The 24231-nt window shown below is 32.1% G+C and overlaps 1 protein-coding gene across 4 annotated transcripts in view; it reads right to left on the bottom strand.

The window, feature by feature from the left end:
• Nucleotides 1–4719: 4719 nt before the first annotated feature.
• The window catches only part of LOC139519171 (uncharacterized), a 41779-nt gene continuing 22267 nt past the window's right edge, over nt 4720–24231 (bottom strand). For 2 of the 4 annotated variants that reach the window (XM_071311028.1, XM_071311029.1), the window contains one exon: nt 13519–17614. In XM_071311028.1, coding sequence (XP_071167129.1) covers nt 15606–17537 — 1932 coding nt within the window. In that variant the 5' untranslated portion in view covers nt 17538–17614 and the 3' untranslated portion in view covers nt 13519–15605. Of the gene's footprint in view, nt 5007–13518; nt 17615–19483; nt 19549–24231 lie in introns of those variants that run through there. The other 2 variants (XR_011663530.1, XM_071311030.1) reach the window with 2 other exon arrangements.

The following is a 24231-nucleotide window of genomic DNA, read 5'->3' as shown; positions in this document are numbered from 1 at the left end:
CAATATTCCTTGACTCTTCAATACCTTGATTTTTTTACTTAACCCATTGTAAAAATTGTGGAAAGTCTTTTAAGAAGTAGAACAAACAAAAAAAAAATCAACAAAACTGATCTTGATATTGAAAGTTTATGTTCCTGTAGTCCAAAATGAAATTTTCAAGTATTTTCTATCAAAGTCATACATTACAGTCAGTTTAAATTTAGCTGTGAAATTTGTAATATAAGTCACATTATGCTCAGATAGGATTTTTCTGACTTCAAATTGACTAAGGATTAAGAATAAAGCAAAGCAAAGATTTCTGAGCAACTTTTTTGGCTCTTTAAGGGAAATGCGGTGAAACCCCAAATTCAGAAAACAATTGATTTGTTGTACTTAACTGATCATATGAAGTGATAGTAGTCACATTTCAATCTTTTTGGGGGCAAAAAGTCACATATTGCAAATTTAGAGCCTTAGACCTGAATTTGTGCTATTTTTAGCTTTTCCCACCCTGACAATATGCTTTCACATAAAAAAATGTCCCAAATTGTTATAAATGCACAGCAAGATGTTTCTGTGGTATTAACATTAAAACATGGTTATTTTACCACCAAAAGAAGTTCTTGTCATCAAGATTTAATGAAATTATTTGATTTTTATCCCTTATATCATTGCGTCATAGCATGTATTTGGCAGATAACATAGCCTGATGTAAACATTGCAAAAACTCACAAAAATCCCATTTATTATCTCAAATGAAAGTTTTATGCCTTAAGTTGTATCAACTGATAGAAAATAAAAACAGTTAAATGACCATGACTGCACTTTTGATCATTTAATAGTCCCATTACTTACACCAGGTGTAAAAAAAGGGGGGTCAATATTCCTTGACTCTTCAATACCTTGATTTTTTTACTTAACCCATTGTAAAAATTGTGGAAAGTCTTTTAAGAAGTAGAACAAACAAAAAAAAAATCAACAAAACTGATCTTGATATTGAAAGTTTATGTTCCTGTAGTCCAAAATGAAATTTTCAAGTATTTTCTATCAAAGTCATACATTACAGTCAGTTTAAATTTAGCTGTGAAATTTGTAATATAAGTCACATTATGCTCAGATAGGATTTTTCTGACTTCAAATTGACTAAGGATTAAGAATAAAGCAAAGCAAAGATTTCTGAGCAACTTTTTTGGCTCTTTAAGGGAAATGCGGTGAAACCCCAAATTCAGAAAACAATTGATTTGTTGTACTTAACTGATCATATGAAGTGATAGTAGTCACATTTCAATCTTTTTGGGGGCAAAAAGTCACATATTGCAAATTTAGAGCCTTAGACCTGAATTTGTGCTATTTTTAGCTTTTCCCACCCTGACAATATGCTTTCACATAAAAAAATGTCCCAAATTGTTATAAATGCACAGCAAGATGTTTCTGTGGTATTAACATTAAAACATGGTTATTTTACCACCAAAAGAAGTTCTTGTCATCAAGATTTAATGAAATTATTTGATTTTTATCCCTTATATCATTGCGTCATAGCATGTATTTGGCAGATAACATAGCCTGATGTAAACATTGCAAAAACTCACAAAAATCCCATTTATTATCTCAAATGAAAGTTTTATGCCTTAAGTTGTATCAACTGATAGAAAATAAAAACAGTTAAATGACCATGACTGCACTTTTGATCATTTAATAGTCCCATTACTTACACCAGGTGTAAAAAAAGGGGGGTCAATATTCCTTGACTCTTCAATACCTTGATTTTTTTACTTAACCCATTGTAAAAATTGTGGAAAGTCTTTTAAGAAGTAGAACAAACAAAAAAAAAATCAACAAAACTGATCTTGATATTGAAAGTTTATGTTCCTGTAGTCCAAAATGAAATTTTCAAGTATTTTCTATCAAAGTCATACATTACAGTCAGTTTAAATTTAGCTGTGAAATTTGTAATATAAGTCACATTATGCTCAGATAGGATTTTTCTGACTTCAAATTGACTAAGGATTAAGAATAAAGCAAAGCAAAGATTTCTGAGCAACTTTTTTGGCTCTTTAGGTGTCAGACCACCAATTACTCCCTCCAATTTAGAACGTATGTAAAAGTAGTCCTACTTTGACACAAAATAGTGCTTTTGATGTCATTGTTTACTTAAACTAACAAACAAATTTGCAGAAATGAAACTTTTGGTGAAAGGGAAATATATTTAGACCATTTTGAGCCAAAATTCACTTGTCTATGAGTTTGCATTAAAAATTCAGGATTAATGCGCTACATAGTACACTAATTTAAGATTTCCAGAAAACCGGGAGTTATTTTGGTAGTACCTGTCTTTTCAAAATCAGAAATTTGTTACAAGACTTTAAACATTGGTTGAAAATTGGCATGTAGGAAGGTGATACATGTACAATTCAGGATATACCTGGTTTCCTTGAAGTTAAACTTAAGGTAAAATATTTAGAAAGCTGTGAAAATTGCAAAATTTGGTTGAACAGATAGGGATTTTTAATTGGTGGTCTGACACCTTTAAGGGAAATGCGGTGAAACCCCAAATTCAGAAAACAATTGATTTGTTGTACTTAACTGATCATATGAAGTGATAGTAGTCACATTTCAATCTTTTTGGGGGCAAAAAGTCACATATTGCAAATTTAGAGCCTTAGACCTGAATTTGTGCTATTTTTAGCTTTTCCCACCCTGACAATATGCTTTCACATAAAAAAATGTCCCAAATTGTTATAAATGCACAGCAAGATGTTTCTGTGGTATTAACATTAAAACATGGTTATTTTACCACCAAAAGAAGTTCTTGTCATCAAGATTTAATGAAATTATTTGATTTTTATCCCTTATATCATTGCGTCATAGCATGTATTTGGCAGATAACATAGCCTGATGTAAACATTGCAAAAACTCACAAAAATCCCATTTATTATCTCAAATGAAAGTTTTATGCCTTAAGTTGTATCAACTGATAGAAAATAAAAACAGTTAAATGACCATGACTGCACTTTTGATCATTTAATAGTCCCATTACTTACACCAGGTGTAAAAAAAGGGGGGTCAATATTCCTTGACTCTTCAATACCTTGATTTTTTTACTTAACCCATTGTAAAAATTGTGGAAAGTCTTTTAAGAAGTAGAACAAACAAAAAAAAATCAACAAAACTGATCTTGATATTGAAAGTTTATGTTCCTGTAGTCCAAAATGAAATTTTCAAGTATTTTCTATCAAAGTCATACATTACAGTCAGTTTAAATTTAGCTGTGAAATTTGTAATATAAGTCACATTATGCTCAGATAGGATTTTTCTGACTTCAAATTGACTAAGGATTAAGAATAAAGCAAAGCAAAGATTTCTGAGCAACTTTTTTGGCTCTTTAGGTGTCAGACCACCAATTACTCCCTCCAATTTAGAACGTATGTAAAAGTAGTCCTACTTTGACACAAAATAGTGCTTTTGATGTCATTGTTTACTTAAACTAACAAACAAATTTGCAGAAATGAAACTTTTGGTGAAAGGGAAATATATTTAGACCATTTTGAGCCAAAATTCACTTGTCTATGAGTTTGCATTAAAAATTCAGGATTAATGCGCTACATAGTACACTAATTTAAGATTTCCAGAAAACCGGGAGTTATTTTGGTAGTACCTGTCTTTTCAAAATCAGAAATTTGTTACAAGACTTTAAACATTGGTTGAAAATTGGCATGTAGGAAGGTGATACATGTACAATTCAGGATATACCTGGTTTCCTTGAAGTTAAACTTAAGGTAAAATATTTAGAAAGCTGTGAAAATTGCAAAATTTGGTTGAACAGATAGGGATTTTTAATTGGTGGTCTGACACCTTTAACGTTTGTAGTTGTAAATCTTCTTTTTTTCTTTTGTACTCGTGTGGTATGGTACAGATAATTAATCATCCAGTTCATTTATTAGATTTTAGTTTGAATTCACGAAATTTATACGATATATTTGGTTTACAGTTTGATTCAGAAGTAACACCGACATAGCTAGATAATACAATTAATTATCTAATTACTACCACAATTTGATATTAACTAGTATTGTAATTTTCATTGTTATTAATAAATGTTATATAAGTCTTACAAATCTTATGTTAAATTCTATCCTAATTCTATCTTATTTTTGAGAAATCGTTAGAAATTCAAATGTGACGTTACTTTGTGCGTTGAACTGGCTTTGGCTAACTCGGCTATGTATTCTTATGTGCTGGTGTTTAGGTTGTTTTATTATCAGTGCTCTTAAACTTTTTACTTGTTTCTGATATCAAACTTTTTCATCTGAGCGTCACTGGTTAGTCTTGTGTGGACGAAACGCACGTCTGGCGGATTAAATTTGAAACCTGGTACCTTTTGTTAGCTATAATTCGTGTGTTTCTCTGTCCTAAATTTTCTCCTATTTATTTGTATTGTAGTCCTGTCATGTAATGTTGTCATTTTAATGTTATATTCAACATTGCCATTAAAGTGGGGGGTTTGGCATGTCATAAAACCAGGTTCAACCCACCATTTTTTTCTTAAAATGTCCTGTACCAAGCCAGGAAAATGGTCATTGCTATATTATAGTTCGTTTCTGTGTGTGTTAGACTTAAGTGTTGTGTTTCTGCTGTGTCGACCGTAGGTTTCCTCTTATATTTGATGTGTTTCCCTCAGTTTAAGTATGTTACCTTGATTTGTTTTTTTATCAATCGATTTATGAATTTCGAACAGCAGTATACTACTGTTTGCCTTTATTTTTCATAATATTTTGACTTTGACAGGCGAATTTTCTTCTAAATACAGTTGCATTTCAAGTTCCTTTACCTTAATCTCAGTCGACCCTTTTTATCAGAAAACCTATACCTACATGTTTTTATTGCAATGGTATTGTTATCATTGTAAAGAGCTTTTGATCGTCGGTGTATGTTTTTTCCCCATATTCTTTTCGAGTTTTAATCTAATCAAAAGTGACGATGTCTGCTTGTAATTTTCTGCATTAGTCTTTTAAAATTCTTACTCTTATCTACGGAAGCCAAGAAGGATCATTCAAAATTCAGAATTCAAAATTCAAAAAACAAAAATAAATATTGCGAAAACATAACACGTATTTCCGGTATGAAGAACTGTCATCCTGACACCTTTTAGACAGTTCTACCTAGAACTGATCCTGACAGTTCTACCGTAGAACAGTTTGGGACAGTTCTACCTAGAAGTGACCAAAGTTTTAGACAGTTCTACGACTAGAACAGTTCTACGGCTAGAAGGGGTCTACGATTTTAACTGATTTGGTCAGTTCTACGGCTAGAATTGATTTAGTCAGTTCTATTCATAGAAAAGTTTTAAGAACTCTTTGTCTTGAATATAAATAAGTATTTTGGCCCCAGAGTATTTTTCAAATATGAAAGTAATTTTGCATCTACATTCATTATTAGACAGCTGATGACTAGTTTAAGCCTTCACAGTTAGTTTTTAGGAACATCAATATTATATTTCACCTGTTTATGGGCTATTTTTGTTTGACTGTCCGATTTCCATATGTCCAGGATTTCTTTTAGTGTAAACATAAGAAGATGTGGTATAATTGCCAATGAGACAACTCTCCACAGGACACTAAATGACACAGAAATTAGCAACTTTATTGCAAATTTTGGGAAAATATGTGACAAAGTTATCCCCTTTTTGCAAAATTATTAGTAAAAAAAAGCAGGTTGTTGCCATGGATAGATATTTTTTTTATCTTGAACCTATCAACTACTGGATATCAGAACTATGGAAAATACTGATAACATGCACCTGCACATATAGGACACAAACAGTACGCTTAATTTGTAAGAAAGCAAGGAAAAGGGGATGGTAAAAGTTATGTATATTGCTATCTTACATCGGTACTACTCCAGTGACATATCTCATTTTGTGGGGTCTTTTTTAAGAAAAGAGCATTAAGACTCCCATAACAATCAGCGTCCTACTCCACTTTCAGGAACTCTAATTTGCCATTGCAATTTATGATCCTCTTTCTTGAGCTCCTGCAAGTCTCTAATAGTTTTGAATTTGCCATTAGATTAGTAACTTTCAAAATTTCTATTGACTTGTGTATAGATTTCAGTAAAACGACGAAATCGAAAATCCACGGACGAGTAATCCTTAATCCACGAAAATTGGTACCCACGAACATAAATAAATCCACAGTATTTTCATGTAGATACTTTACACGTATAATTTTACTCATACCTTCTGTGAACTACTGAATATACTCAAATAAACGGAGAATGTGTCCATGGGACACCGATAATGCAATAGCTTGCACATAACATAATAAAGAGTCATTATCTGAGAACGGTAAAAGTGACGCCACCCAAATTCGCGTTTGATCTGATTTTATGGTAATAAGTATACATCTTATAGAATTTGGTCGAAGCAAAACAAAATTAGAGAACAGAAACTAATTGTTGGGACGTACGTACTAACGGACGGAAAAGAGTAACTCTTAAAGCTAGGTTCACACTGCCGATCAGATCAACTCGATTATCCCGACTGTCCAAATTTCCACGACCAAGCTCCACCAAATTCTTGATCAGTCCTGTTTACGAATTCTACCCTACCGCCATCCGACTGTACACGACCTTAACTCGACCATTCACGATTCCTTAATGAATACAACACGACTTCATCCCGACAACAAAATGAATACTTATTCGATAATTCCGATCAATTAACGATCTTTACTCGACTATCTAGACCAAATCAACTATTCACGATCTCAACCTGATATTGACCAGACCAGATAGACCAGATCGTATATGGGTCGTAGGGATAATCTCGAATTTGTCGGGTATGCACATTTTTTCCGAAATTTTTATTCCCCGCCGCTTCGGAGTTGGCATTAAGTGTTATCCTTGTCCGTACGTACATCCCAACATTATTAGTTTCCGTTCTCTAATTTTATTTTGCTTCAACCAAATTTTATGAAACGCCGTATACACAATGCTTATTACCATAAATCACAATTCAAATGCGAATTTGGTTGGCCGTTCTTGCGTAATGACCCTGTATAATGTTATGTATGCTAGCTGGACACACTCTCCGTTTATTTGGTTATATTCAGTAGAAGGTCCGAGTAAAATCATACATTTAAAATATCTACATAGAAATAAAGCAGTTGGATTTGTGGACAAGGTGTTAAAAGAGCTCAGAGGGACAGGTTAATGCATTTTTGTAGCTGTGACGGAGCTTGAAGAGTGCATAGAAAATGATGTAGACAGCAACGGGCGCCGATAAATCTAGGTGAGGCAGTGGCTGACACAGTGACCACTGTGTGGGCAGTATGAGAGACTTGCAATAACTCAACAAAGAGGAACCCAATGCTTATAAAAACTTGCTCATAGTGAACACTGATATGTCATGGTAGTTGTATAGCTCTTTTTTGGGAAATGACACCACAAAATGAGATTTTTCTCTGGATTAGTACTTATGATAGACAGCAATATACATAAACATTACCACTCCTCCTTTCTATCTTACAAATAAAGCGTACCGTTTGTATCATATATTGTGCATAGGAATGTAATCAGTATTTTTCATAGATTTGATATCCAGTAGTTGAAGGGTTAAAGATATTCATTTTCTATTTGCTGTATGGCAACAACCTGCATGTATTTGCTAAAAAATAGGGCAAAATAGGGCAAAGATGTCACATATTTCCGCAAAATTTCACCCAAAGTAGAATTTCAATCCCCTGGAGTGATGCCTTTTCTGAAACTGTTTATAACTTGACATATATCTATCAAGATATCAAGAGTGCATTTTTTTCACCAAAGTTTGGTAAACGGTGTGTGCCGTTTGTTATAGTTTGTTAAACGTTACAGAAGCAAAAACAAATGCATCGTTTAATCAGAGTTTGCTGACCATGTTTGAACTGTCAAAAAACGCATGCACACAGCAACACGTAACCCAACAAAACCTCGGAAGATATCAGGTGTTCCGGAAGGGAAGAAAATCCTGCAATTTTGGAACCGGCGGATTTTTCAAAAATAATGAAATCAATGTTATTGCACAATTACTTCATATTTGAAAAATCCGCCGGTGCCAAAAATGCAGGATTGTTGGAAAAGCGGGTCATCATACATTTATGTGATTCGTGATCCGTGGACAAAACTTGAAGTGTGGCGAGGAAAGTGAACATGAAGCAACGACGCTGAGAAATATGTGTGAGGCTTCAGTAGGCTGACACGTCGTTTCTTGTATATGAGAGGCCTGAGAGACAATTGCAGGATGTTTTTTTTTTGTTTCTTGTAGAAAAAAAATGCTTAGTAAAAAAAAAATCTTCACAAAGCACAATATGAATGAAACTAGAGGCTCTGGAGAGCATGTGTCGCTCACCTGTGTCTCATGTGGTTATGAAAAATGATTTATGTAAAATAAGGTGAAAATCATAACAAAAAGTACAACATACCCATAAACGATTAAGACCAAGTTTGGTTTAATTTGGCCTAATAGTTAAATTAATAGTAGGTCATTCCTGCAGTGTAGTCTTATATTAGTTACTGAAGACCACTTATCATTATTTAAATAAGTGTTCAGGTTATGACCATTTGAAATTGTTTTTTTAACAATTTCCCATCGACTTCTATACAGAAAACACATATGTTTTATTTTCGTCCTGAACATGCATAAAATATTTGCCACTGGACGTTAATCAAATAATCAATCTATATTTATCCATGACGGCAATGCTGGTAGGATGGCAGGATCATCGGATACATTTTTTAATCAAGATACCCTACTGAAAAATGTGGCTAAGTTTAATTCTATTTGGCCCAGTTGATTGAGTGAAGAAGATTTTTGGCTATGTTTGCTTATTTGTTGATCTTACTTTGCTAAACATTATTGCTGTAAACAGATTATCTCTATCTATAATAATATTCAAGATAAACCAATAACTGCAAATTGTCCTTACAGTTACCAATTCAGGGACAGCAACCCAACTACGGGTTGTCTTTGCTTTAAATGTTTTAGTTTTAAAGATATAAGCACAAATCTGTATTTTACCCCGTATGTTCTATTTTACCCATGTCAGCTACAGTGGAGATCACTTCTAACCTCTCATTAGAACTGTCAGAATAATCTGTCATAGAACTGGTCTAAGCTGTCCTAGAACAGTTCTGCCTCGAACAGTTCCCTACTGTCAGAATCAGTTCTAGCTAGAACTGTCCGGATCTGTTCTAGGGTAGAACTGTCTAAAACTGTTCTAGGTAGAACTGTCAGCAGAACTAACTAAATCAGTCAGGACTGTGGTAGAACAGTTCTCTAAATGACGTCACTGCAGTAAGGGCACTTTAGAATTTAGAAGAAAAAAATCACTTCCAATTACTTTGCTATATAAAAGCAGATTTTTTATATTTTTTACTGATCAAACGTTACATGTAAAAATATCGAAGTGGATAGAAGGTTATCCAACTCATCGGAGAATTATTTTTATAAAATTGCATATGAAACATCATTGTTTACGTGTCTTCGTTCCCCGTTTTTAACAGTCTCTTCCTAAATATAACTCTGCATTCAATTCATGGAATTTTAATCGTAATTTACCTTGTTTGCCTTGGATTTACATTCATCATATTTAGGATTCTGTTTTGACAAATGTTCAAACGAAAATTGTACAGTAAGAAAGTAAGTATTAAGTAAGTAAGTAAATTTTATTTAGAGTCGGCATATATATACATATAACAGACAAAACATGAGCTCTGGTGAACCCTTTAACCGACTATCACATAAAAAAATCATGCAGCATCATGCAAATACTACCAAATAAAAAATGAAAAAAAAACATACAATATAATGAAAGCAAATCTATTTGATTTGTGAGCCTCCAGAGTCAAAGTTCGTGTGGCAAGCGCCTCTATGTGCATTAAAACGGGGGAATCAGCAAATCACTTGAAGATCATAAAATATAACAGACTAAAAGCATAAAAACAATAAATAAATAAATATAAGCACTAGCATTTAATGGCAGATATATTCAATAAATGCATAAAAAGCAGAGCAAAAGGCCATTATAAAAAGAAAGAAAGAAATTTCAGCTTTGAGACAGCACTGGGTGGAAACGACATGAACTGCAGTAGCATTTTTGACCCCCACACCAGGAATTTATATAATTCCAAAACTGGTCAAAAGAAGTCAAGAGTCGAGCCTCATTAGGAAGTGAGTTCCATACTTGCGCTGCCTCAAATCTAAAGGATCTTTTACCATAACTTGAGGTTCTAGGTCTAGGTACCTCAGCAGTGTTTACATACCTGAAATTATATGAATTGTTTTTTATTACAACTAAATCTTGAATAAATAAAGGACATTTTTTATTAATTATTTTAAAGGTCTCCAAGGCAATTGAGCGCATTCTACGAGTTTTTAATGATGGAAGGTTTGGAATCTGCAGGAGTGTTTCGTATGAGCTTTGATGGTCTTCATAAATAAACCGAAGCGCTCGTTCTTGTATTTTTTCTATTTTTCGGGTATTTTGTTCCCCACAGAAATGCCAAGTCAAAGGGCAGTAACTAAAGTTAGACATAATAAAAGAGTAATAAATTGTAAGTTAACTCAGTTTGTATAGATGTTTCCCAATTCTTTTCAAAACATTTTATTGCCTTGCAGCCTTTTTACAAATATTTGAAATATGTAAATTGAAGTTTAATTGAAAATCAATTGTAACTCCAAGTAGTTTAACCTCATCCTCACATAATATAGAAATACCATTCAAATCAAACACAATTTTTTTATCATGTGTTTTTTTGCCAAGAGAGATAGCTTGAAATTTCTCTGGGTTGGCTTGCATTTTATTGGAAGAAAACCACTGTATTAAATAATTTCTGTTTTACTCAAGAGCAGAAATTACATTTTGAAAGGAATTTCCATGCTTTGACAAAGTATTGTCATCAGCATAATTATATAAAGAAAATTTTTTTTACAAAAAAGAACGAATCATTAATAAAAATATTAAATAGGATGGGTCCAAGGATGGAACCTTGTGGTACCCCTTTAAATATGTCAAGCATACCACTTAAATTTTGGTTTACTTTCACACACTGTTTTCTTTTTGTTAAATAACTATATAACATATCAAGTGTGGATTTGGGGAGACCGTTCATTCTAGCTATTCCTACATTTTGAATTTTATAGGTAAAATAGTAAAATTTTATGTAGGAGTTCCCAGAATTTTTGTGTAAACAATGGGATTATGTAGGATTTATTGAGATCTAATGAATCAAGGTAAATCCAGGTATCCAGATAATTCTTGTAGAAAATAAAGAAAAATAATAATTTATATCACAGTCTTTGATTTCATTTAATAATTTCATAGCACAGTTTATGTAAATAATATTCAAAAACACAATATGAATTTATAGCTATAATGGCATACACAAGTAATTATTCCAATTATTTACAATAATATGTCGTGTACGAGTAGCGATTTTGTACAGGTTATAACATGTACAAAAATATTGTACATGTTATAACTTGTATAATGCAAAAATACAAGTTATAACATGTACAAAAGTACCTCATACATGTTATAACCTGTACAAAATATTGCTTAAAAATGGTTTTAACTTGTACAAAATTTAAAATAAATCTTAATGAAGTAAAATATACATTTAAATTCACCAATGCATAAAGAACAACAATAAATAGGCCAGAACGTGTCTTTTTCTGTAGAGGACAATGAACACAAAGTTTCAGAAATATATGTTTCATGACTTATGTTGGCAAAATGTGTTTTCATGTAATTGTATGTTTTATGCAGTCCTTCATGGCTTAAATAAGTGTGAATAGTTATCAAAGGTACCAGGATTATAATTTAGTACGCCAGACGCGCGTTTCGTGTACATAAGACTCATCAGTGACGCTCATATCAAAATATTTATAAAGCCAAACAAGTACAAAGTTGAAGAGCATTGAGGATCCAAAATTCCAAAAAGTTGTGCCAAATACGGCGAAGGTAATCTATGCCTGGGATAAGAAAATCCTTAGGTTTTCAAAAAATTCAACGTTTGGTATAAATGACCACATTATTGATATTCATGTCAACCCCGAAGTGTTGACTACTGGGCTGGTGATACCCTCGGGGACGAAACGTCCACCAGCAGAGGCATAGACCCAGTGGTGTATATAGTTATCAAAGGAACCAGGATTATAATTTAGTACGCCAGATGCGCGTTCGTGTGAAACTATTTAATACTAAAAGCTTGCATTCCTCAATGACAATTAAATTAGATACTAGTAACTAAATTCTTCCAAAAAATTTAAGAACGATTCCTTATAATTTTGGGAAATACTCCTCCCTCTCGTTTTTATAGCATGCAAAGACTAAAACAATGTCTTATATGCTTACTCTGTAAAAGCAAAAGAGAGTAGAAATAGTTTTCATTGCACCATGCTTCATTATCAATATCTTTGGATCTACTCTTCAACATTTTTGGCCTTCAGCATGACTTATGTAAAATTATAACTCAAATTTTGTTTATAAACTATAAGATCATTGCATGAGGCCAATGTTATTTTGATGTTTTAAATATATATCCTCTACTTTGAAAGCATGTATTTGTGACCTTTGGATGTTGTCTGCTCCATAGACGGGTTGTTGTCTTTTAGACACATACCCCATATCAATTCCCAATTTTATCTGTAGACACATCTATCCTAGCTATCCTCTTTTAGTCTTTTTTGTCTTTTAGTGTCAACTAGAAAGAAAGTATTTTACTATTGCCTTCAAAGTGGACACTGACAATTATAATTCATCAAATAAAGATAGTCATAAGAGGATCATAAGACATGTCCTTAGATATATCTTATGACAGGTCTTAGGAATGCTTCATAATACCGACCCCTGGACATTAACTGTATCAAAAAAAGGACAAAACACACTAACATGAAAGAATAATACAAAAGTTATGAAAATGTTATTCAGGTCAATATCACCTGTTGCGATAATAGAAAAAAATCCTTATTTTTCGATTTTGTACAAGTTAAAACCATTTTTAAGCAATATTTTGTACAGGTTATAACATGTATGAGGTACTTTTGTACATGTTATAACTTGTATTTTTGCATTATACAAGTTATAACATGTACAATATTTTTGTACATGTTATAACCTGTACAAAATCGCAACTTGTACACGACATATACAAGTAAATAATATCAATTGAAATATCAATGTTAAATCATTCTTTAAATCAAAGCACTAAATTGTGAGTTACATTAAACAAAGCACAAAAAGTATACTAAATTGACATTATTCATAGCACTCACATAGTAATACATTAATCATGATTGAAGATATAAAAGAATACAAAGTCTTAATCAATGTGCAGAAATTAATAAATTCTTTAAGGCCGAAGTTGAAAGTATGGGTAACTATTAATTTTCTTTTTTAATACATTTTTTTTTCAGACTTTCCAGATTTTTAAATGCTTTTACTACTTTTTCTTTCATTTAATTTTTATTTTACCAATGCTTCTACTTCCTTTTCTTTCAATTAGTTTTATTTTTTAGAAATTCCATGATATTAAAATACTTAAAATAATTACTTTATGCATGTTTTCAAACAAAAAAGTCTCATTTTTGACATAGAAATAATAATTTTTATTTAATTTCCACAGGTAAATTTACCTTTGACCAAATTAGACACTAATGACTAAAACAACATATTTCGCAATAACAACATCTATTGTTCTTTCACTAATCCCCCATGTAGGAATAGCCAGAATAGTAAAATACAAAATGTTGGAATAGCCAGAAGACACCGCAGAGACCATATGCTTTTAGTTTCAGAAGCAGTAAGTCATGGGGGAGAGAGTCAAATGCTTTTGGAAAGTCCATAAGGATAGCTGCAAGGTATTTATTTTGATCTAAGGCTAATTTTCAATCTTCAATCACTCTTAATAAAGTTGACTGACATCCAAAACCAGATCTGAAAGTTGCCAAAAAAGGACTGATGATTTTATTAAAGTACTGTACTAATTGTACTTCTATGGCATTTTCAATTTTTTTTGAAATAGCCGGTAATACACTTACCGGTCTATAATTTCCCTTTTCTAATACACTATTCTTTTTGTGAATAGGTGCAACTTGAGCTTCTTTAAGACGGTCAGGGAAGGTCGATGATGATAATGATAAATTAACAATATCTGTAAGGGTTTAACAATAGCAGGTTTAGCAAAATGCAGTAATTTAGGTGAGATACCATCTATACCAGTGGCTTTTTTAACATTAATTTTACGTATACGTTTCTCAACAAAGTCTTGATCACAATAGGGGAAAAGGTAAAATTGTTTTGATCAAGATCTGGAATATTATCTTTAATGGCCAAAATACTCTGGTGATCATCATCAACCGTTATTTGACTGCTTCCTATATTCTTTGCAACATTTATAAAATAGTCATTAAATATCTCACACACCTCCTCCTGTTTTGTAATTAAAACATTATTTTCAGAGAGGACAGTTTCCCTTATTTGTAAAAAAAGGTTTCACTGTTGGCCAGAAATCTTTCCAGCACACCTCTCTTCAAAATATTGGTTAATGGATTTATTTTTTAGTTTTGTAACATAGTTGCGTTGCCGCCTATATGTCTCCCAGTTCTTACTACCACTGAATTTTTGAAATTTATTATACAACATTTTTTTCTTATAAATATTATTATAGAGTGTAATTACTTTCTCTTTAGACAAAACAAATAGGCATTACTAATTTTTATTACCCTACACACCAAGACATCGTTACTTGTCTTAATTAATCTGACAATTCAACTTTAACTGCAGATAATAAAACAACCCATTTGTCAAATAAGCCTTGGGTCATGAGTGAGAGGTAAATATTTACAAAACATTAAAATATTTAAATATTAAAAATTTATTGGTTCTTTATATTTTGCCAAAAATGCTCCTGTTTCTTTTATTAAAGTAGTTATTGAGTGGAAACCGTTTTTCAAAGTGTCCTATTTGTCCTATTTTTTTTAGCTAATTTTGTTAAGCCTTTTTCTAATTATTATTCATTACTTCAATTAATAAAATAGTATACATTTCTTAACATTATGATAAACACTGTAACATCTAAACCAGCAGCCATCCTTCACCGGGGTAAGTTGAGTTGCAGAGACCACGTGACAAAGAAACGGCGGGAATCGGAATTCTTGATGGGAGAAATTTGAGTTTTGAATTATGAATTATGAATTTTGAATTTTGAATAATGAATTATGAATTATGAATTTTGAATTTTGAATGATCCTTCTTGGCTTTCGTACTTATATAATCTGACGGTGTCTGGATGTTATTTTTCTTTTTCAGTCTTTTGAAGTTCTAACTTTGATCTCAGGTGACGGACTCTGTTTTTCGTTTTTCTTCTTCAGTCAATTGCAGTTCTAATGATGATCTCAAGTGACAAAGTATGATCCTTATTTCTCTCTTCAGTCTTTTTAGAGTTCTAACTCAAATCTCAAGCAACGTTGTCTGGTTTTTATTTTTTCTCTCTGAATCTTTCTAACTTAAATCTTAAGTCATGCTATTGTTTTGTGCTTGATGATGTTTGACATTTTGTTTCAGATGCTCCGTCATTTTTGTTTATAAACGTTAGGATTGTACATCTAGTGTTGTTTGTTTACAATAACAATATGGTTTTAGTTCCCTATCATTAATGCAAGAAGATTGGTTCCCGTATCTATTTGCTCGAATTATTTTATCCAAGATAATAAAGTTGTTCGTTTGAGTGATCTCTGTAGTTACTTCAAATATTCCCTCGCTTGGCATCACTTCAAATATAATAAAATAGCGTTGCTTCTTGTCTAACGTGGGTTTGTACAAATATTGCCAAAGAGCAGTCTTCTTTCCATGTTCTAAGTGTTTCAGATTAGAATGAATTAATTTGGCATCATGAATCTTTTTCAAGATAAGTAGAGCACACTTTGACTGATGAGATTTTAAATAAGTGTTAATGGTTCCTACGACGAAGGTAGTAATATTTTTAATAACGGTATTATTTGTAGGAATAGTTTCCGATGTATAGCAAGCACAGCTTGATTCGGGAATAAGTGCATCGGTACAAGTCCTGTCTTTCGGAATTTTATTAAATAAACTAATTCCAGAATGTTTAATTTCTTCTTTATCCTTTTGTTGAGGGTTGTAACTATTGGTCGCTATATCAATTAAGGTTTTATGAAGATCCAATGGTGACGTCAGACGATTGATATTAGTTTGCAAGTTGTATTCTATATGAGGATATTTTTTCTTCAAAATTGTAGGCAGAACTATAGAAAAGAAAGGAAGTTTTGCTTCTATACGACCAATCGGTGTATTCCTTATCTTATCACTCATTGTCCCATGGTCACTCATAAAAAACAAAATAGACCTTTCCAAATGGCCACCTTCTTTCAAAAAGACTAGAAAATTATAAAAATCAGCATCTCCTAACTTCAGAAAGTTGGTAAAATCGTGTCCTATCTCGTTCAACCAGGACATCGCAAACTTCCTGTTGTTCTTGTACTTATTCAAAAAACGTTTAAAATAATCTATTTGAATGGCATGCTTCGGACTATCGCCATAACAAAGAGAAGATGTACCTCCTAGATTAATATCATTATTTTCTAAAGTCATCAATATCTTAGTGAGTTTTGCCTGGTATTTTCGCTCGGAATTTATTGCAAGATAAAATGGCCGAAGGTAATGTTCCCCAGGAGATTCATTAAATCCACGAGCTACATAATTAAACGTTGAAAGTCTAGGATAATCCTCAGAATACATCGTTGCTGCGCCTCTTTCTGAAAATTTCTTCCAAACAAATGGTTGATTGTCAAAAAAGTTTTTCTTGTTGAATGGTACACTATAATTTCCTGTTAAAAATGCCATAAGGTTAGGATATGAATTACCGCCTACTTTTGTATAACCATTAAAAACATAAGCGCTAAGTGTTTTTTCAAGATATGTTAGTGTTTTTGGAATTTCACGAATAGCAGCAAGTCTTGACATACTGTCTACTCCAAATAACAGTACACTAAAGCTATCATTATCCGACTTAAAATATTTTTGTTTTTTCTTTATATGGTAATGTAATCGTTCATAGATATTTTTTCCTTCAAAGACACAAACTACCTTTGCAAAATCAGATTCCATCATAGCACTCCGTGACTCATTGAACCATACTGAAGTACCAAACAAAATTTTGTCATCGCTTTGTTCTTTTCGAATCACACTTTGATAATAGCATTCAATATGTTTTCCTTTTGTTCGATTTTTGTTTATATGTATCATCTCATCGTCATCAATATAAACTAATTCAGTGTTTTCGGAACAAACAATAGGATTTGGTTTCCAAAAGAACGGCAATATCGATTCATCGAAAGGATTTACTTTTGGAATTTCACATTTCTCGTTTCCATTTATATTAATGAAATTAAACTGAACATCGTCTTCTACATGTAACTTGAATCCGTATAAAATAACTAAGCAACAAAGCAAAAGAAGCACTTGCTTTCGTCGCGTGCAGTAATTTATCGGAAAAGCCCTCATGGTGTATACGTATAAACCAATAAAAATCCTGGCTAATGATGCATTTCTCTTATTCAACACAAGAACATGTTATTCCTCTGAAAAAGAAATGAAAATGTAAAGATATACCTTTTTGGATTGAGTTTTGCTGGATTTTCTTCACGTGTTAAACTTGAAAAGGTTTTATTGAAAGTATAATTAATAAAGAATGCAATGTGATGATTTCAGTAAAAATGTAAATAAGTTTTGCACGATTGTCTTTTTTACCATTCCAACTAAATTAAGAAGTAGATATGTTTTATTTCTGCATTAAATGACTGATACAATAATGTTTTACATTACATCAAAGGCAAACATAAGAACAAAATATTTGAGGCATAAAGGGTCGCAAGTCGATGACAGAAAAATCTGAAGACTAAATGGGGAAAAAAATGGCAATTAAACACAGAAAAATCCTTCAAATACGAAAACGAAACATCCCAAATCTCAACTAGAGGATGATAAATTCTTACTCCATTAATTGCTCATACTCGTGCTACTCAAAATAATTAAGATACAAATCAGTGCTAATAAGCATTGGCGGTACGTAATACAATGTATGACAAAAATGAAGACGGGATTGTGATATAAACTCGTTAAATGTCATCTGTGAAACGTACATGTATATTCATAACGGCCAAACAGTCAATTAAGCGGCCGAACTTGACCATTTAATAAAGGCAACAGTAGTATACCGCTGTTCGAAATTCATAAATCGATTGAGAAAAAACAAATCCGGGTTACAAACTAAAACTGATGGAAACACATCAAATATAAGAGTAAAACAACGAAACAACCGAAACATTAAGTGCAACAACAAAAAAAAACAACCGACAACGCAACAAAAACGAATTACATGATAGCCATTTTTCTGATTCAGTACAGGACATTTGAAGGAAAAATGGTGGGATGAATCTGGTTTTGTGCCTAACACACAAATAAACAATACAATAGAAAATTACGACATGCTTATAGTTATTAAAGTTACTAAGCTTATAATTTAATACGTTAGGCGCGTGTTTCGTCTACATTTAAGACTCATCAGTGACGCTCAGATCAAAATAGTTATAAAGCCAAACAAGTATAAAGTTGAACAGCATTGCGGATCTAAAATTCCAAAAAGTTGTTCCAAATACGGCTAAGGTTATCTATTCCTGGGATGAGAAAAATCTTTAGTTTTTCGAAAAATTTAAAGTTTTGTTACAGGAAATTTATAAAATGACCATATAATTTATATTCATGTCAACACCGAAGTGCTGTATACTGGGCTGGTGATACCCTCTGGGACGAAACGTCCACAAGCAGTGGCATCGACCCAGTGGTGTAAATATTTATCAAAGGTACCAGGATTATAATTTAATCTTTAATATATTTTTTTGTTCTGTTAAATTGTTCCTTTTAAAATTGTTACACGGTGATGACTTTTGTACCCATATTTTGGACTGTTTTATTTATTATGTCTCTTTAGATCACGCATCATTTTTAATATAACGGAATTTAAAGAGACTGTCATCAAAGTGAGAGGTTTAGAGCTAAAAAACCAGGTTTAATCCACCATTTTCTACATTTGAAAACGCCTGTACCAAGTCCGGAATATGACAGTTCATTCGTGTCATCATGTGTTCTATGTGTTTTTGATTTTGCCATGTGATTATGGACTTTCCGAATAGATTTTCCTCTGAGTTCAGTATTTTTGTAATTATTTTTCTTTTTAATACGCAAGACGCGCGTTTCGTCTACATACGACTCATCAGTGTTGTGCCAAATACGGCTAAGGTTATCTACTTGTGATAAGACAAGAATTTATTTAGTATTTTAAATAATTCAAACTTTTGCAAACAGTAAATTAAAAAAAAAATGACCATATAATTAATTAACATGTAAAGAACGAAGTGCTGACTAACTACAGAATAAAAACGAATACGTACAACAATTGAGGTCAGCACATGAAAACAGCACAGCCGAATCACTTTATGTATGGCAGCTGAATAGAGGGAAAAAGGTAGTATTTAATTTTCCCAGCATTAGGTTGGCCTTTTGTGTACCCAAGGCAGGTGAAGGAAGTCAAATTAGGAGCGCTGTGATTGGATGTAAGGGTACAATATATTTTTTATTTATCTATGAATAACTGCAGTGTGTATATTTACAACATAAATTTTGAAACCTATTGAAATATTTTCTAGAGAATTATTTGAAAAGACTTGCAAAATTTCACAAATTTGGTGCAAAATGACGGTGGGCATGGATAACATAAACAAGCTCCGTTGGAAGTTGGTCATGATACTATTTGGCTTTAATTTTTAAAACACAATAATAAAGTACTAACACAACATATAACTGTTTTATCCAGGTTTTTATCTTAAAAAGTTGTAAATTTAGAAAATGTTAATATTGTCGCCTATGGCAGAATAAATAGTACCGTTTTCCCTATACTGAAGATAGCAAGGGAAATCAAAGTCCCTAAGACTTCAATTCTTTTATACTATTTTGAAGCTTTTGATTAGTACATTTGATTTTTATCACAAAGAATAGAAATTTTTCACTGAGAACAATACTGTGTTGAGAAAAGTGCTGAGTCATCATGATAGGTCAAATTGATTGGTAATGATATAAAACTTTATTCTAGGATGTCAATACTAACTATATTGTGTAAAATGCACAATATTATAGTTCTTTTGTATTTGATTTCACCTTTCGCAATGATTTTTTCAATTGGAAACACCAGAATTCAAGTCGCGACAAATATTTTTTACTGAAATGTTTGCCTTTTTTGCTGCGTAATTCCCTAAATGTATCACTTGGGTATTTCTGTAAACATAAACTATTAAAATGGGAAATTGTCTGGTTTAGTTTGTACTGTTTATGGAATTAGGCATTATTTGGACCCATTGGAAGCATTTTCAGTGTTAGAATTGTTTATCTAAGAAAAAAAGAGGCCCACTTGAGGCTAAATTTACATAGAATTTATGCTCTCCTGTGTAAAGAATTGTTCACATTCTTGATAATTCATGCAGCAAATATTTCAAAAGTGCTTCATTTTGTAGTTTCTTTCTTTTATTATATCAGACATAAATAATTTTTCATTTCCTACTGTTTGAATGGACTTTAGGTGGAAATTAATACTCCCAAGGGACATAATTCAGCTTTTTCATTGATTAATACAGGCAACAAATGCAACTTTACAGCTGAGTATTTTGCATATTTAATGTTTAAAGTGTCTAATATCTTTGTTTTCATCATCTCAAGACAGAATAGTAGATTTTATAACAAGCTCTGAAATTTTTAACCACAATATGGCATATACTAAAGCATGGAATGGAGATTAGTATGAAAAATCTTGAATTTGTGCATTTGTTGTAAATTTTTGATAAAATGAATACAAATTGAATGGAACTGTCCATTTTATCTGTTTAAATAGAACTATTTATCATTCTTTTTGAATAAGATAAGATATGATTGGACACAGGTTGTTTATTTAGGCTTTTCTGAAAGAAGTAGAGAATGAGGCAAACCAGCATGTGGGGGTGGGGACATAAAATGATCTATGTTTCTTTAAGTACTGGGAACATACAAGTATTTATTATAGCCAAGGTTTTCACAATAGCCCAGTATTGCAATCATAATGTCATAAGAATTCTTTATATCTTTATGTCACAGTATAGGGAAAAAGGTAGTATTTAATTTTCCCAGCATTAGGTTGGCCTTTTGTGTACCCAAGGCAGGTGAAGGAAGTCAAATTAGGAGCGCTGTGATTGGATGTAAGGGTACAATATATTTTTTATTTATCTATGAATAACTGCAGTGTGTATATTTACAACATAAATTTTGAAACCTATTGAAATATTTTCTAGAGAATTATTTGAAAAGACTTGCAAAATTTCACAAATTTGGTGCAAAATGACGGTGGGCATGGATAACATAAACAAGCTCCGTTGGAAGTTGGTCATGATACTATTTGGCTTTAATTTTTAAAACACAATAATAAAGTACTAACACAACATATAACTGTTTTATCCAGGTTTTTATCTTAAAAAGTTGTAAATTTAGAAAATGTTAATATTGTCGCCTATGGCAGAATAAATAGTACCGTTTTCCCTAGATAGACGCACATAAGTGACGTCACAGGTAAATTACTAAAACTTTCCACAAAATAGGATATAGTTCAAGATTAGGTTTGTAATATTGATAACATGTACATAATATATAATTGTGTAAGTTATTAGAAAACTAATTGTGTTATCTAGCTATGTCGGTATTTCTTCTAAATCAAATTGTGAACCAAATACATCGTGTAAGTTTAGTTGCCCCAAAATAAAATCTTATAAATGAACTGGGTGATTAATTATCTTCAACTTCACACAAGAATGGAACAAAAAAAATCAAAAATTACAACTACAAACGATAAGACACTTGACAATATCCGATCAGTATAACAAATAAAACATGAAAACTACCTACATGAATATTGGATAACAAATACCCTGACACGTCTTATAGCTATGCGAATTCATAAGACATTCGACGACGTAATGGCAAACCATAGTCTAAGACGTGACAAAAATGTTCTTTAAAACATTTAAACAAAGATTATTTTTTAATTTTGTACTGATAATTATTTGAGCAAACACATATATTTTAATCGTTTTTATATGCATTTACTATGTGTAATTACATGTGGCATATTTATTACATTCAAGTCTTAGATCTACTATAATGAATCAAATTAATATCTTAGTTGATGCAATGCAATTTCTTTACAGCAAATACTCTTAATACGGCTTTAATTTATTTTTTGTATAATTTATCTTTATCTTGCGTTTAAAGTCCTCGAGATGTATAATTTATACGTAGTAAATACTTAAAATTGTTAACAAATACTCTATATCTTTCTTAAAAGAGAAATTTTCTTTTAAATATGTTTACCAGGTTAGGTTATAAAATATAATAACCTCAAATTTGGTTTTTGATAAATTGACCTCTTAATCTTAATGGTTATCAAAGGTACGAGGATTATAATTTAATGCGCCAGACGCGCGTTTCGTCTACATAAGACTCATCAGTGACGCTCATATCAAAATAGTTGTAAAGCCAAAAAAGAACAAAGTTTAAGAGCATTGAGGACCCCAAATTCCAAAAAGTTGTACCAAATACGGCTAAGGTAATTTATCTTACCTCCTATACATTTCCAGGAATATGATTGGTTAAAAGCGTCCGCGTGCAAACCGTGTATATTTGATATTAGGTTAGTAGGGAGGCGGGGCTTATCTCATACACGGTTAGTAGTGGAGTTACTTCCCTTTATATACCTTATTAGGTAAGAAAGGGGCGGAGCTTATTTCATACACGGTTAGTAATGGTGTTATGTCCCTTTATAAAAAAAAACGGTACTGAGAAAAATCTTAAAAGATCCAACAGACAAAGAAATTGATGATTAAGATTGAAACAAATTCATAAAACACATTTAAACCTTACAAGTCGTTATTGTGGCAGCAGTCCTTTTGCGCCAATTACTGTTTTTCAGGGGTATCATTTGCGCCAAATTTTATTTTCCAAATGTATCAATTGCGCCAATATTCGGAACTCATTTGCGCCAATTTACCTGTACACATATCTATCATAATGTTAATGTTAAAATATATTTATTGTTATTTTTGGCTTAAAAAGTAACATATGTTAGGAGATATTTCACCATGAAGATGACCATCTGGAGAGAAATGACTTAAAATTAATTAGGCAGTCAATGTACAGAGAGAAAATAAAACTTATTGCTTTGCTGAATATTTGATAAAGATATGCCAAAAGAGAAGAAAAATGTTCAAAGCGTTATTTTGCTGATTATGTTTTAGCCATATATGTTGATGACACAGTGCTTTGTTCCCACCATGCGTATGGGCTTTGTTATTAATAGGAATTATTAGGAACTGTTTTATGCATTTCAACCTTCAATGTTTGTGTTTTTGGACAATACAGTGAAGTTACAAGCTACTAAATACATTAAATTGGGAAGTACCCATTCAGCAGCAGTCAGAAGAAAGTATGTTTCAGAAAAGGAAACATTTGCCGTGTAAACTGCCGATTCCAAGTCCGATTAAAGAAGGAGGGAAGTCATTTTTCTTCTAATTGGCGCAATCGTAGTTTATTTTTGGCGCAAATGATACCATGTAATTTTAAAACATGTGGCGCAAACGTAGCATTTGAGAAAAAAAGTTGTGGCGCAAAAGGACGCATTTTTGGCGCAAACGGATCTCTCCCGTTATTGTTGGCATCTGTTTTTGTAGGATCAATGGAATTATTTTCTTAGTGCTAACAGTATTGAAGACTTGCTCATTTTGGGAATCACTAGTCTTAATTTCACACGTTAAGATAGTCGATAAGATAAATTCGTTACATAGTGTGCTAGTGACGTAATACGTTATATATGGGGTCAGTAAATTCCATATGGGGATTCGAGCTTCGCTCTCACCCCATATGGAATTTACTGACCCCATATATACCGTATTAGGTCACTAGCACACTATGTAACTAATAATATTCCTGGGATAAGACCCGATACATTAAATTTTTGATGAGATCAAACTGCATTTAATTTTGGAACCCTGATTGAAACAAGGCCAAAATAAAAATTGTTTATACATGTTTAGATACAACATATCGAAGAACCCAACGTATTCAATTT

This window comes from Mytilus edulis, chromosome 4 (assembly GCF_963676685.1).
Source record: "Mytilus edulis chromosome 4, xbMytEdul2.2, whole genome shotgun sequence".
In the NCBI taxonomy this organism is placed as follows: Eukaryota; Metazoa; Mollusca; class Bivalvia; order Mytilida; family Mytilidae; genus Mytilus; species Mytilus edulis.
Note: the sequence above shows the minus strand (reverse complement) of the source record. Positions and strands in the feature narration are given on the sequence as shown.